Here is a 13,028-nt window from a genome sequence, read left to right as displayed (position 1 = left end):
GGAGTCTCATACCGACTCTGACAGACTGTGTGAGGCAGGGCTGCCTGCAGCTGCGTGGGCGCGGGGCATGCGGCACTGAGTACCTCCGCAGGCCTCCTCCGTCCCTCCGAAGCACAACTTCATACAGGCCGCCGAGACCAGAGGCGGCTCCGGCTGCAGTGCTGTGTTTTCGTGGCACCGGCAGGAGGCCGAGGCGCGCTCCTGAGCGCGGTCCCGCGACGCCGCCATGCCTTGACCGCGCGCGGGGCGGAGCGGGGCCGCGCGGCGGCAGCCGGCCCAGGTGGGCGGGGCCGGAGCCGGGGCGCGTGCGCAGCGTTGGCGCCGCGCATGCGGACGGGGGGGGCGCGAGAGCCGTACCGGAGGAGCGCGGGCGGCAGGTAACGCCGGGGCCGCGGCGGGGGCCGGGGCTGCGGTGGGCCAGGTGGGGTCGAGTCCCGCGGCGCAGTCCGGCTGGAGCCCGGTGTTGTCCTCTGAGCCTCACCGAGGCCGAGGCGGGCGTCCCCCGAGTCACCTTGCCGCTGCGGAGTTAGGCCAGAGGCCCGAGGCAGCTCCGGCCGCTCGCTCTGGCGACAATTCCTCGTCCTCAGGGCCACGGGCTGCCGAAGGGGCAGCCCCAGGACGGGGCCCGGCTCTGTCTCTGAGACCGGGCGGCCGGGGATCTTGCCAGCCACTCTGGTTTCTCGGCCGAGAGGCACGAGCTTGCGGGGCGGCTGCGACCGAGGGTTCCGACGGCGCCGGCCTTTCGCCAGGGAGAGGAAGAGGCGCCGGAGCGCGCCCGCGCCGTTACCCGATGCGTAACGCGGACAGGGTCGGGGCGGCGGCGGCGCTCGCGCTTCCGGGGCCGCGCAGCCGCCGCCCCTCCGGCTCCGCCGCCAAAGGTGCGGATCATGATCGTGGAGTGTTCTGTAATGTTTTCATGGGCTCCAGATCTCTAAACCCACAGGTATGTATAGAACCATAGAATATTCTAGATTGGAAGGAATCCACAAGGACCATCGAGCCTGTGTACTGATAGATTTATACTGTGGTTTAGTTACTAAGTCACTGAACAAAGAGCATTTGTATACTATGCTGTGTAAATTCCCCAAGTGCTTAATTTTAGGAAGGGCTGACTGTCTGAAAGCACGACAGTAGTGCTGCATTCACGACAGAGAAACTGAGTACACCAGTAAGCGACTAAAATGGTGGAAGACAAGCGATAACTCGAGGACTTCCATATATTTTGTTCACATTATTGCTTTTTAAGATTAGTCTTTCAGTTTGGTAAAAACAAATGGGGGATCAGGGATTTCTGGTTGCGTGTTGCAGAGAAGAATATGAACAAATGCATCAGCAGTAGGAATGGCAAAGAAGTGCTCTTAAATTCAAATGAAAGAAGCATCTTTGATAGCTTTTGTCTTCTGGAGCAGGTGTGCCTTTACATTTATGCAAACTTATTTTAGAAGGGGAAGACATTTTCCGCTGGGGAGGAGTTTGTCTGCTTCTTTACTGCGGGCTGTCTGATGCAAAATCCCTAAATTGCAGTAACTAACAAAATGTATCATCCTACGCTGTAATATTACAGCATATGTAATATGTCCACCCTTTCGAGCTTTGTCCTCCTACGTAATTGTAACAGTATTAGGAAATGTACCCCTATAAGCAAATTTCGTTTTTGCTGCTCTGTGAGCGCAGTGCAGCAATACTCACTTTCTAGGAAGTCACAAGTGCAGATGGAAATGACAGCTGCTTTCCTTGGAATTGTTAACTATAGATGTCGTTTGCACTTGGGGTCCCTTTCAGAATGGGTCTTGTCACAAAAGGAATGTTTCCTCACTATCAGAACGGCAGTAAGGCTACCCTGAGTTCTTTTTGCAATGTAAGACTGCAAGGCCAGCATACGTAGTCGAATGTAATAGCTGGGGTTCAGTGATTCTAAATAATTGATTGGCTTTCGTAAGCTCTTTGAATCGAAGCTTGTTTCTGACAAAGCGACAATGATGTGAGGATGACTTTGATGAACATTCTTCACAGATCTGACAGTTCTGTATCAGTGACGTACTTGGAGACTACTAATCATAGACATTTATGAATGCTTTGGATATAGTTTATATTTTATGCTGTTACATCTAAGATTCTTACAGCTTCCCATATGTTTCAGATGCAATGGCTGTCCCACCGTCGTACAGTGACTTGGGAAAGTCTGCCAGGGATGTTTTCAACAAGGGATATGGTAAGTAAGATGAGGATGATTTGATCACCTTTCATATTTTTTTCTTAGGTATCTTGAAAATGCCAGTAAGAACATGAGTACATCAGAGACTTCCTAATACCTTATGGCAGAAAATCAGCAGAGCCCTGAAGAATCTAGCCCCTTCTGAGTCTGAACTTTGGACACATGTGTTATGAAATTACTGCAGTGGCAATGAGTTCAAGGGGAATGTTACAAGTTTAACCTTAATATGCACTCTATAACTCTTTTAACCTTCTGATTTTTCCATTTAGAGCCATTAAATCAGGGATACTGATTTAGATTGCTACAGGAGACTGTAGCAGTCAACGGGTTCCTGAAGCAGAGTGACCTTTACGTTAATCAGAATAGCTTATTGTTAAAGCTGGAGTGCAAATATTTTCACAGTATTTGCATTTGTCCCTTTTCTGAAAACAGTACTAGAAAGTGTTGATTTTTTTCTCTATCCGATTTTGTGTGCAATAAAGATTTCATTTGTATCCCCAATCCATATGCTACATAAAACTTACATGCACTGTGGTCTGCTCTCTCCCACCCTGGACTTCAGGCTTTGCTAAAAGTCAATTCAAGTTCCCTACTTTAGTGTCACTTACTTCAGGCTTTTCTATCTAGTGCAAGGGCCAGATATTTCCCTAGATTCAGAGCAGACAGAAAAGGAAGAAAGCAATAGTACTTCTGTATGTGGCACTGATTAAAGTAAGTTGAAATGTATGTTTTTGGAGTAGAGGAAAAGGAAAATTTCCCACCGTGCAGTCGGAAGTAAAACATAAACTAAGTAAATCTGAAGAGATGGTTAACTATATTGATGGGTCCTAGACTGCAGGTAGCTACAGAAGGTGGAGTTGCTTGACGGTTGGTATCTGTTATGACTAAATTATTAGGCTACTTACTTTGAGTTGTGAAAATTCCTTCAATCATTCTTCTCATAATCCTTGTAACCCTTCAGTATGATCAACTACTGTTTAAACATGAAAATAGGCTGTTTCAGGCCAGCGTACCTTACCTGGCATGCTTTGGGTATGTTGAAAATAAACCTTGTTTGTATCTTTCAGTGAAACAGGCACTGTGTGCTATTTTACTTTCAGGATTTGGAATGGTCAAGTTAGAGTTGAAGACCAAATCTTCCACTGGGGTGGTAAGTATTGGAGGCTTTCAACATCAGCAGTGTAGCAACGGAAGGATAAATTCCTGAATCGGTAACAAATACTAACTTGCTAGCAGGTGTTTCTTCTCTCTTTCATTTCTCATTTTAAAACTCATAGCTGACTGAGATATTTCTGCAATAGTATGTAGCTGATGTAGCAGTACTTCTTTTCCTGTGGTGTGCAAGAATTTTCCTGCACCTTACGGTTGCTTTCCTCATTGTTCCATTGACACATCCCAAACATGAGTTTCTTCACCTTACATAGCTCTCATTTCGACTTACAAATGGAATTGAGTTCCCTGCTGTTACTAGTTTTCACAGGATTTTTAGTCTGGAGGGACTTTTATCCAAAAGGTCAAGGGACAAATAAGCACCAGAGTTTAACTTAACTGCATTTTCACTCATTTCCACTGTGCTTAAAATTCAAGACTTAATTGAACCTAAGAACAGTCATTCTGCAGTACCAGTACATAGAATTTGAGAGCTTAGCATTCCAAATAATAAGAATATTGTGTGATCCCCATTTTAATGATGGAGAAGTGGAGCTTCTTCGTAATTTCACAGGAGGGCTGGCAAAACCAGGAATAGGTGTCATAATTTTGGTCTTTAAGCATGGGCATGTATTATTTACTAGATAATATTTTTCTTACGCTGACTCTGAATTCTGCATATCTTACAGCTCAGTGCTGTTCTGATTGGTAAGACAAGCCGCTTTTCAGCCTACTTTGTGACCGTATTTGCCTGAGCTCCCTCCTTTTCTTGCATTCTTACTGTGCAAGTGGTGTTAAGTCCTTAATTTTGCATTACTGTATTCTGTCTCACTTGAGCTTTAGATGATTACTTGCATTGTGCACCAGGAATTTGTGGGCATGAGGAACTATGGTCTCCCTACTGTGGCTCCCTCCGCTTACTGACATCTCTTGATAGGCAATTTTCCTGGCTGGAAGTTTTGATTCTCAAATAATATGCTAATAGTTAATTATGCTGTCTTCTGATTGTGATGGAATACAAACAATTGTATTAAGTTCTAAAATGGGCTTTTTCTTTTCCATGCAATTTTCTTTGGATATTTATCCAGTTGGTAAGAATAATGTTTTGACATGTTGGCTCTTTATTGCTTTGTCTGACAAGGCTTTCTGTGCTGCACAGTAAGTCATTTGTAAACTGTTGAATTGTTTTTAGTCATGTTGTTATTCACATTGTGCAGCTTGCCTGTGTCCATAGCTCTAGATCTGCTGTGTGATCCATGTGCGTAAAGCCATTTGCGGTCTTTGTCCAACAATTCGCAAGGAGAACACTGTAAAAACAGTGAGAGGGAAAACATGATAGAGACGGTATTGGTACAGTTGTCTGTTGCTTCAGGTTTTGAGCTTGTTAGTGTTTCTGATGAAGATTCTGATGCAACAAATTAGAGTTTTGTGGATGGAGATGAAGTTAGGTACAAAGCATGAGATCTGATTCGTGCATGGATACTAATAGTACCTCCGATAGTTAAAACACAAACATTTGGGTGTTTTTCCCGTGGACTTAGAAAACAACGGTGATACCTGTAGACTTAGAAAACCACAATGATTCTGTCTGTTGATTAAAACTGCTTCATAGGTTGTGAGCGGTTTTGCCTACTAAGTGCATGGCATTCCTGCAGATGCCGGGCACCATAAACTAGAAGGACAATGAGAAGCTACGCTTAACTGCTCATGCAGACTGGCGTGTGACATGGAGCCAGAATGAGTTGGATTCTTCAGCTACAAAAAATTCAAGAAATTACGGTTTGGTGAGACGTTCTGGTTTACACCGATAAAGACTGATGGCAGCGGACTTCTGTCTCTGTGGCAATCTGCTTCCAGAAGCAGATTGAGTTCTTGACGCCTGACAGGATGCTTTGGCTTTTGATCATATGACAGTGCAGGGCTTTTTATTTCCTTTGGCTTTGAGACAAGTGTTTACAGTCTGTCTTTTGCTTGATCTGAGAAAGAAACTAAGCTTTTTTAATCAGTTACCTGTTCTAAGATTAGAAGAAAGTTACTTCTGAATTCTGATGTGGGTTTGAGATGTCTTTACACAGCATTTGTGGAAGTCACACTAGAACACTATATAGCAATTACGTCTTATAGTAGTCTTAACACATCCTGACTTCCGTCACGTGTTTTTGTTAGCTGGCTAGGTGTGTTACAACCGCTGTGCTGTTGCAGTAGTGCATTAGCTTAAGTAAGTGTCCCCTCCTGTCCCAGCAGCATCCCTCACCACCCCAAGCTTCGTGTAAGGAATGTGACCTGGCTCCCAAGCACTTCGCAACCATTTAAAGACAGTCTTTGTATCCTTGTATGCTCTGCAAATTCCAGAATTGTGAAAGTAATGTACATCCACGAATACAATCCTGGAATCAGAAAGATCTGGAAAGTCAGGGTTCCAAAGCTTGGGTATGTTGGGAATGGATCCTGCCGTCTCTTAAGCACTGGTATCTTTCAATATTTAAACTTCAAGAGAGACAAAACTTGTAAATGTAGTGACAGATTATTTATCTTCCTTCGAAGGAAATATTTGAGAGATGAGGATAACAAATGAGAGCAGTTCTCAGATCTTCTTAAAACCTTGCTCCTCATACACCTTGAGCTTACTACTGTGGCAATATGCCTGTTCACTGCTTAATACTCAGCTGTGCATGAAACACTGAGTAGACTATCTCTTGAGCTGTTCCAGGAGAGATGTACATTGAGACTTCCAGTCCACTAAATAACAGGAAGCTCTGATGTGTGGAGGACTGACTGAATAGCCTATTACAAAATCCATGTTATACAAAATTCAAAGATGTTGGTTCTATTACACTACTCAGTGAAGGATCAACCTGACAGAGCGTGTCAAGGTGCTGGGGTCATGTTACTTTCTGATAGTGTAAAGGAGAAAAGGTCTACAATTTGAAGGTGCCATATGAAGAGTTACTTAGCTTCCAAAGTGGAGTTACTGGCTGAAGTAATGAAAGAGAAATTGTGGGGGAAGATACTAAAGTTACCACCAAAGTATATGAAGAGTCTAAATGACAATAGCATAAACAGTACGGGGAACCACAGTGTTAGGAAATGTAGTTAGCAGTAGTCGGTATGAAAAGCATTGGTTCTCCAGAAGACATTTTCACTGCTGAAACACAGGGGGGAAAATTATTACAATGAAGAAACACACAAGATACTTGGAGAAATGTGAGAAAAAACTCCTCTTTTCTTTTTGCTATTCATCTAACAGTGTAACTTGAATGTAGGATTGCTTTTCCTAAGGGGGAGCAGATTTCCAGGACTGCAATAGGTGCTTTTTCATCCACAATCCACAGTACTAGTAAGATGATAAAGAGAATTAGAGGAGGCTGTGAAGAAAAATCCAGGTATATATACAGCTTTGTATCCCAAGCAAGTATCTTTTTATGTCTGGGTAGGGAGTCATGTGAAGGTACAAAGCAAATTGTGGAATGTTGAAGTAACTGCCACTTTGGCAATGAAAGTCAGAAAAAGGATTTTTTGATGGATACGCTTGGGGAAAAGTGTGGTACAGTTAAGATGGGGGAGCAAGTAATCAAACTCCCACGATGAAAAGTAAATGAAGGTGTTGGGTCTTCGTGTAATACAGCTTTTGCCATCCTAGGGAAATTCCAAGGCTCTATCGGTACACCTCAATAAAAGAAATATTCAGAACAGAGATGCCAGAAGGAGTAGCATGTTGTGATGCAAAAGAAATCATTTTAGGCGGGGATAAGGAAGAGGTGGATGATGATTTTGAGGGTTCTGTCAAAAGGCCTGAGGGTATGAGTGCTGACACTCGACACATGGAAAAATTGAATGTAATTAAAGAGTGCTGAAACTCATGATCCTGTGATTAGTTCAGTTGATTAGAGCATGGTGCTAATAACGTCAAAGTTGTGGGTTTGATCTCTGTATGGGTCATTCACATAAGAATTGGACTGGATGAGCCTTCTGGGTCCCTTCCAACTCAGGCGGTTTTGTGATTCTGTGATATTGTACTCTTGACAGGAATTCACTGCAACCGGTTCTTCCAACACGGACACAGGCAAGGCTTCAGGCGGTCTAGAGACCAAATATAAGGTCAAAGACCAGGGACTGACATTCATCCAGAAGTGGAACACGGATAACACACTGGGAACAGAAGTTTCTGTTGAGAATCAGGTAAGACCAAGTAGATACTTTGGAAATGTTTCTGCAACTGGTACGAGACAGTATTGAGTTGAACAGAAAACACTGGACAACGAAAATTGCACAGTAGTATCTGGAGTATTAAAAGAAGTTACATATATTTGCAGAACACGCAGGCTGGGAGTGGGGGCTGCTGGCATTCTCAGAGCCATGTGTTGCTTGTAATGATTTAGGGGTACAGTTACTGCAGTTACAGGTGTGGGGAATTACCTAGCTGGTTGAATGAACCTAACTACATAGAACTGTCACTGCTGCATCGGGCAGGGAAAACAAAGACAGGTCTCGTAATTTTAAATGCTTTAATGTATAAGCACTCAAGTTTGGCTGCCTTGAGATTGAATATACTTTGTAAGATTGAAGAGAAAGATGAGTGTTTGCAGCTTGGCACTGCTTACACAAAGGACTGCTCTCAAAACACAGTTCTTTCTGACATTAATAGGTTTATGCCTTTCATTTAATGCCTCGAGTATAAGGTAATGATGCCAAAGATAGTAAAAATTCTGTGGTGCCGTCTGCCATGCATGCCCATTCGTGTTTGTACTTCTACCCGTGCTTTAAAATGGAAAATGCCATCTAGGTAATAACAAAGGTGGGGGAAAATGAGATGGGTATGTGCTTTGGCCTGTGAAGAAGTACTGTCTCTTAACAGAATAGCTGTAGATCTTGAGAGAGATTTTTGAGCTTACTGTATGGACTGTTTGAACTATAAAGAATAAGTAAACATGAAGTGAGTAGGTTTTTTTGTCATTATTCTGTGAATAATTTTCTTGTTGTCAGCACTAGATGTTTTATCTTCCCATATGTAAAAACATACCTTCAAAGTCTGCTGTTAAAGGGCTTCATTGTGGGAAGAAAAAGTCCTCTTTTAATCCTTCATCATGCAGCATCTTCAGATTTCGTTATAAATCACGAGGGAGACATTATGGTCATATTTTGTTTTCTCTTTAGACAGGAAGTAGTGTTCTAGTAGTGGAGTATAGCAAATTATGTTTCCGATTTTTGAGCAGATGTCTATTTTTCTTTGTAGTTGGCTGCAGGGTTGAAGCTGGCTATTGACACTACATTTGTACCAAACACAGGGTAAGCATTTTCTGTTACCTTTATCTAAGGAATACTAGAATTTCCCATAACTTCTAAATCTTATTCTGCTCGTTGCGTAAAAGCTCAGGATTTATTGGAGAAGGTTCTGCAGGCAGTGGATAATTCTTAAGTCAGAAGGACAAGTTCTGCTTGAAAGCATTCTTCAGCTTTTTGGCCAGTGGCAAATTAACTGTTTTGCAGCAGGTACTAGATCTCTTAACTTCCCTTAAACAACTAGGTCTTCGTGGCGTTGACAGTCCTAAGGCTGTCAACTCAGTAAAACAATTTTTTTTTATGATGCTTTTGGCCAGATTTCTGTGTACAGTTGAATGAAGAGAATGGGCAGTGAAATAGCACTTAGCTGTCTTTCTCAATTCTCATGTACTTAAATTTGGTAAGTGATAGAGCAAAGGAGGGGTGTCTATGTCTGCATAACGCAAAAAGGTAGATTGAGACTGCTTTGCAAATAATGATTGGCACTACTTTATTGTTGGGGAGAGCCTGTCAGAAGAATCTTGAGTTTGAAATACTGCTTGGATATGAGGAATTAGAAGCTAAGTAAAAAATGAGACCCCAGTCCTAGGTGTGAGTAACAGGCAGCACAAATGTTCAGCTGTGTCTTGAGTCAAAGAGAAGGGAGATTGGGGAAAGAATTAAAGAGGTGGTGAAGTTTTGTTGTAGTTGTGTTTGAATTGGTAGCAAAATCAACAGAGGACATGCATTGGAGAGAGGAAGAGGTATCACAAGAGAGACAGAAAAAGGCAGACCAAATGGATGATGTCTGGAGGATGAAGAAATCTGTTTTTGGTAGAGGAGACTGGTACCCAGCAGTGAAGAAGGGAAGGCAAGTGCTGCACAAGGAAGCAACACTGGAGAGAACCAAACAGAGAAAAATTAATTGAAAGACAGCTGTTGCTGCAGGTTTATGGATGCTCCTGAAAGAAACACATTTGTTGCCATAATGCATTACACTTGCAGAGAAGAACCATTTGAAACCAGATGAGTTTTAAAGCATTAAGGAGAAATGATTCTGTCTTTCTGGCTTCTTGAGGATTGTAGGGAGTTTGAGGCAGTAGGGAGAAAAGTGGCACCACGTGAATATAGGTAACACCATTATCCTTATCCTGCGCCCTCTTCAGCAGCAGTTGAGTTTTGAGTAGGGATTACAGTAGTTTCATCAACTGGCCTTAAGAGACGTACATATTGGAATAAAACTACATATATCACATACTTGTATACTAGAGCAGATAAAACTGCATGTTTCTCTCTGCAGGAAGAAGAGTGGAAAGTTGAAGACTTCCTACAAAAGAGATTATATACATGTAGGCTGCAACGTAGACATTGATCTCTCTGGACCAACCCTTTATGGCTGGGCAGTGTTGGGCTTTGATGGCTGGCTTGCTGGCTACCAGATGGCTTTTGATACAGCCAAGTATAAGGTTACACAAAATAATTTTGCCTTGGGATATAAGGCAGGGGACTTTCAACTGCACACTAATGTGTAAGTATTACCTGAGCCTAGATAAAACATTCTCAGAGGAGGCGAACTGTAGGAATAGTTTGCAGTAATGGCCTTAGGTCAAAGGTGGGTGAAGGGAAGGGGATGCCGATTTGTTTACAATTAATTTATATTCAGTATTTTCATTTCCAGTACAACTGGAATAAGGGCAACTTCCCAACAATCAGCTGTCTTGATACCTCGTTTCAGAGTAATTTTGGGGTTTGTACATCTAATATGGTGATGTAAAGGCACATTATGGTAATTTGTAATTAAAAGCTGTGAGCTTTAACTTCTCTTACGGCACGAGACAAAACTGCCTTCAGTTAAACTACTGTACCTTCTCACCCTCTCCATCAAACAGAAAGTTTCTCCCTCAGAAATGCCCAAGGTGAAGGAGAAAGGCATGTGTAGCATTGTGTTTGTTTCCAGCTGTCATCACTGCATAGCTCTAGTCTTGGCATTCAGATGGCCTGAGATGCTTTGAAGATGTATTTAAACAATTGTAATGCAACAACATTGTTTTCAGTCTTCTCATTCCCGTAACTGAATTATGTGTTCTTATGTGTTACTGCACGCTGGCTTACTTCAGACAAGCAACCAGGTTATCTGGGTAGGTTTTGGATTTTTTTTTTTTCTGGTCAGAACTTCAAACTGTAGTTCTCTGGCTGTTAGAAAGTCTTGCTCCATTCTGCAAGCAAAACATGTTTTGTGTAGAAAAATATGAGCAGGAGTCTGCCCGTTCCACCTAGAAAGTAGTGAGCCTAGGTTCAGGGAAGTATTGGATCTCTTGGTTCATTTTAGGAGATAATGATCAAATGATTGTGGGGAAGGATTAATCTAAAGTTACTAAACAAGGCAAGGCTTGACACGCTTGCATGTATTACAAACAGGAATGATGGCACTGAGTTTGGTGGGTCTATTTATCAGAAGGTTAATGATAACGTTGAGACATCAGTCAATCTGGCATGGACCGCTGGCAGTAACAACACACGTTTTGGTATTGCTGCAAAGTACCAAATGGATGAGAAGACTTCTGTTGTGGTAAGAATTTTGTTACAGAAACGAGTATTTCAAGCTCCCCTAGATACAGAAAATTCGTGTTATGAAGCAGTTGCTTTAACTAGTTACCAAGGAAGTACGGTAGATTGCAAACTGTGGCTTCTGTTGCGGTTCAAAGTTGAATTGGGACTTCATACATGATACTTGTGAAATTAGGGGTGAAAAGAAAACTAAAATATAATTTTGTCCATAGTGAAAGTCGGAATAGTGCACTAGTGTGGTGTAAAACGTATTTTAAGAGGTAACAAAAGGACGCAATGTCTTTTTAATTCTTAAATCCATAATGTCAAACCTTATTATTATAGTTACAACGGTGGAAGTTCAGCTGAGCTTACAACCTTCTCCTGACAGTAAGTTAACCCTTGAAAGTCAGCTGACGTGTTTGTTTTAATACTAAGAACTGAAGTAGCAAGCATTTATGTTTCAAAACAGCAGTTAGTTCATTGAACCAAAATTAAAGATGATCAGTACTATTGTAAAGAGCTCAAAACGTAGTAATGCAAAAAGGGGATTGCATATTCATGTATTTCTAGCTCACTGGAAGAAAAAAGAAAATCACTCCTAAGTGAAGTGAACAAGTCAGGCTCAGAGGGAGTGTATAGCTCTTTAAAGGATATAAAGACATAATAGAGAAGGCAGTGATGAACAGCATGGCATTTTGTGTAGGCAGAACAGGACCACTGTCTGGCTTAAGCTGGAAACTCCCTAGAAAGGGAAAAGATTGAAACATGTTCTAATAGAGGTTGGTCTACAAGTAGCTGAAGAACATTAATGCATAAGCCACCTTCTCAAGGTACTGGGACACTTCTGTATGACTACTTAAACACAGTTTATAAATACTGTGATGATTTTTTTTCTTGTAGGCTAAAGTGAACAATGCCAGTCTCATTGGAATTGGTTACACTCAGACCCTCCGACCTGGTACGTAATTCTCACTCATAGCAGCATAGTATTAAGTACTACACTGTGGTTTAATCCACTGTCATCTTAAGAACGGAATAGATCACCAAAGGAGCTAGAAGTTTTTACACAGATTCAGAGAAGTAAAGGATGTCTATGCAGACAAGTTCCTGTGGCAACTAAGCCACAGTAGTGAGGTCAAGTAGCTGAGGGAGAGCACTCTACAGGGATCTCGGTGTATGATGGATCTCATGACTTGCTTTTGTAGGTGTAAAGCTGACCCTCTCAAGCTTGATTGATGGCAAGAATTTCAGTGCTGGAGGTCACAAAATTGGTCTGGGATTTGAGCTGGAAGCTTAACATAGCTTTAAATAAAATAACTGGTGGTGTTCTGGAAGATGAAGGAAAACTGTACCCGGTGCATTTCAGCCTTAATATTACTCAGAAATTTGAAGAAGTGTGAACTTTCTACTCTTCCCAAGAATGACTTTAACCCAATGCTGAAGTCCAGAATATTCCAGCACAACAAAGGAAGACACTTGAAGGCATGCATGGAAGTTGTGATGTTTGTGCCACATTTCAGTTTCCTGTATTTTAAATCTGTTCCAAAAAAAAAAAAAAAAAAAAAAAAAAAAAAAAAACCCAGAAGAAAATCCAACCTCTCCCCATTATTGTATTGCATTTTGCATGTCCTATACTTCACAGGCTTTTATAAAAGGAGGTCTTTGTGCTGTAGGGGAAATTTGGGGTTACATCAGAATGAAATAAAATGGTCACAGTCAGAACATAAGTTTGGCGTGTGTTGACTCTCCCCGAGGTTCCTTCCAGCTGGGTTTTTTGGTCTTTTCTTTTCATGCAACTTTATGCATGGTTAATAGATAATCTGCAACTGTTTTGTTATACAATAACTGTACACTG

The 13,028-nt window shown here is 42.0% G+C and overlaps 1 protein-coding gene across 5 annotated transcripts; it reads left to right on the top strand.

Moving 5' to 3' along the window:
• The first annotated feature begins 284 nt into the window (after positions 1–284).
• VDAC3 (voltage dependent anion channel 3) lies at positions 285–12,895 on the top strand. Of its 5 annotated transcripts, none has more exons than XM_088179967.1 (10): positions 285–377; positions 2,141–2,212; positions 3,316–3,365; positions 7,391–7,543; positions 8,598–8,650; positions 9,924–10,151; positions 10,741–10,761; positions 11,042–11,192; positions 12,074–12,131; positions 12,379–12,895. In XM_088179967.1, the coding sequence occupies exons 2-10, from the start codon at positions 2,146–2,148 to the stop codon at positions 12,468–12,470; spliced, it is 873 nt and encodes a 290-aa protein (XP_088036093.1). In that variant the 5' UTR covers positions 285–377; positions 2,141–2,145; the 3' UTR covers positions 12,471–12,895. The 5 variants fall into 5 exon arrangements, with proteins under 5 accessions (XP_088036093.1, XP_014746325.1, XP_088036094.1 ...); XM_088179968.1 differs by lacking the exon at positions 285–377 and adding an exon at positions 851–943; XM_014890839.2 differs by lacking the exon at positions 10,741–10,761.
• Positions 12,896–13,028: the final 133 nt, after the last annotated feature.

The sequence above is a fragment of the Sturnus vulgaris genome, chromosome 28, assembly GCF_052056855.1.
Source record: "Sturnus vulgaris isolate bStuVul1 chromosome 28, bStuVul1.hap1, whole genome shotgun sequence".
Taxonomy (NCBI): Eukaryota; Metazoa; Chordata; class Aves; order Passeriformes; family Sturnidae; genus Sturnus; species Sturnus vulgaris.
This window is presented reverse-complemented; position numbering and strand designations above follow the sequence as displayed.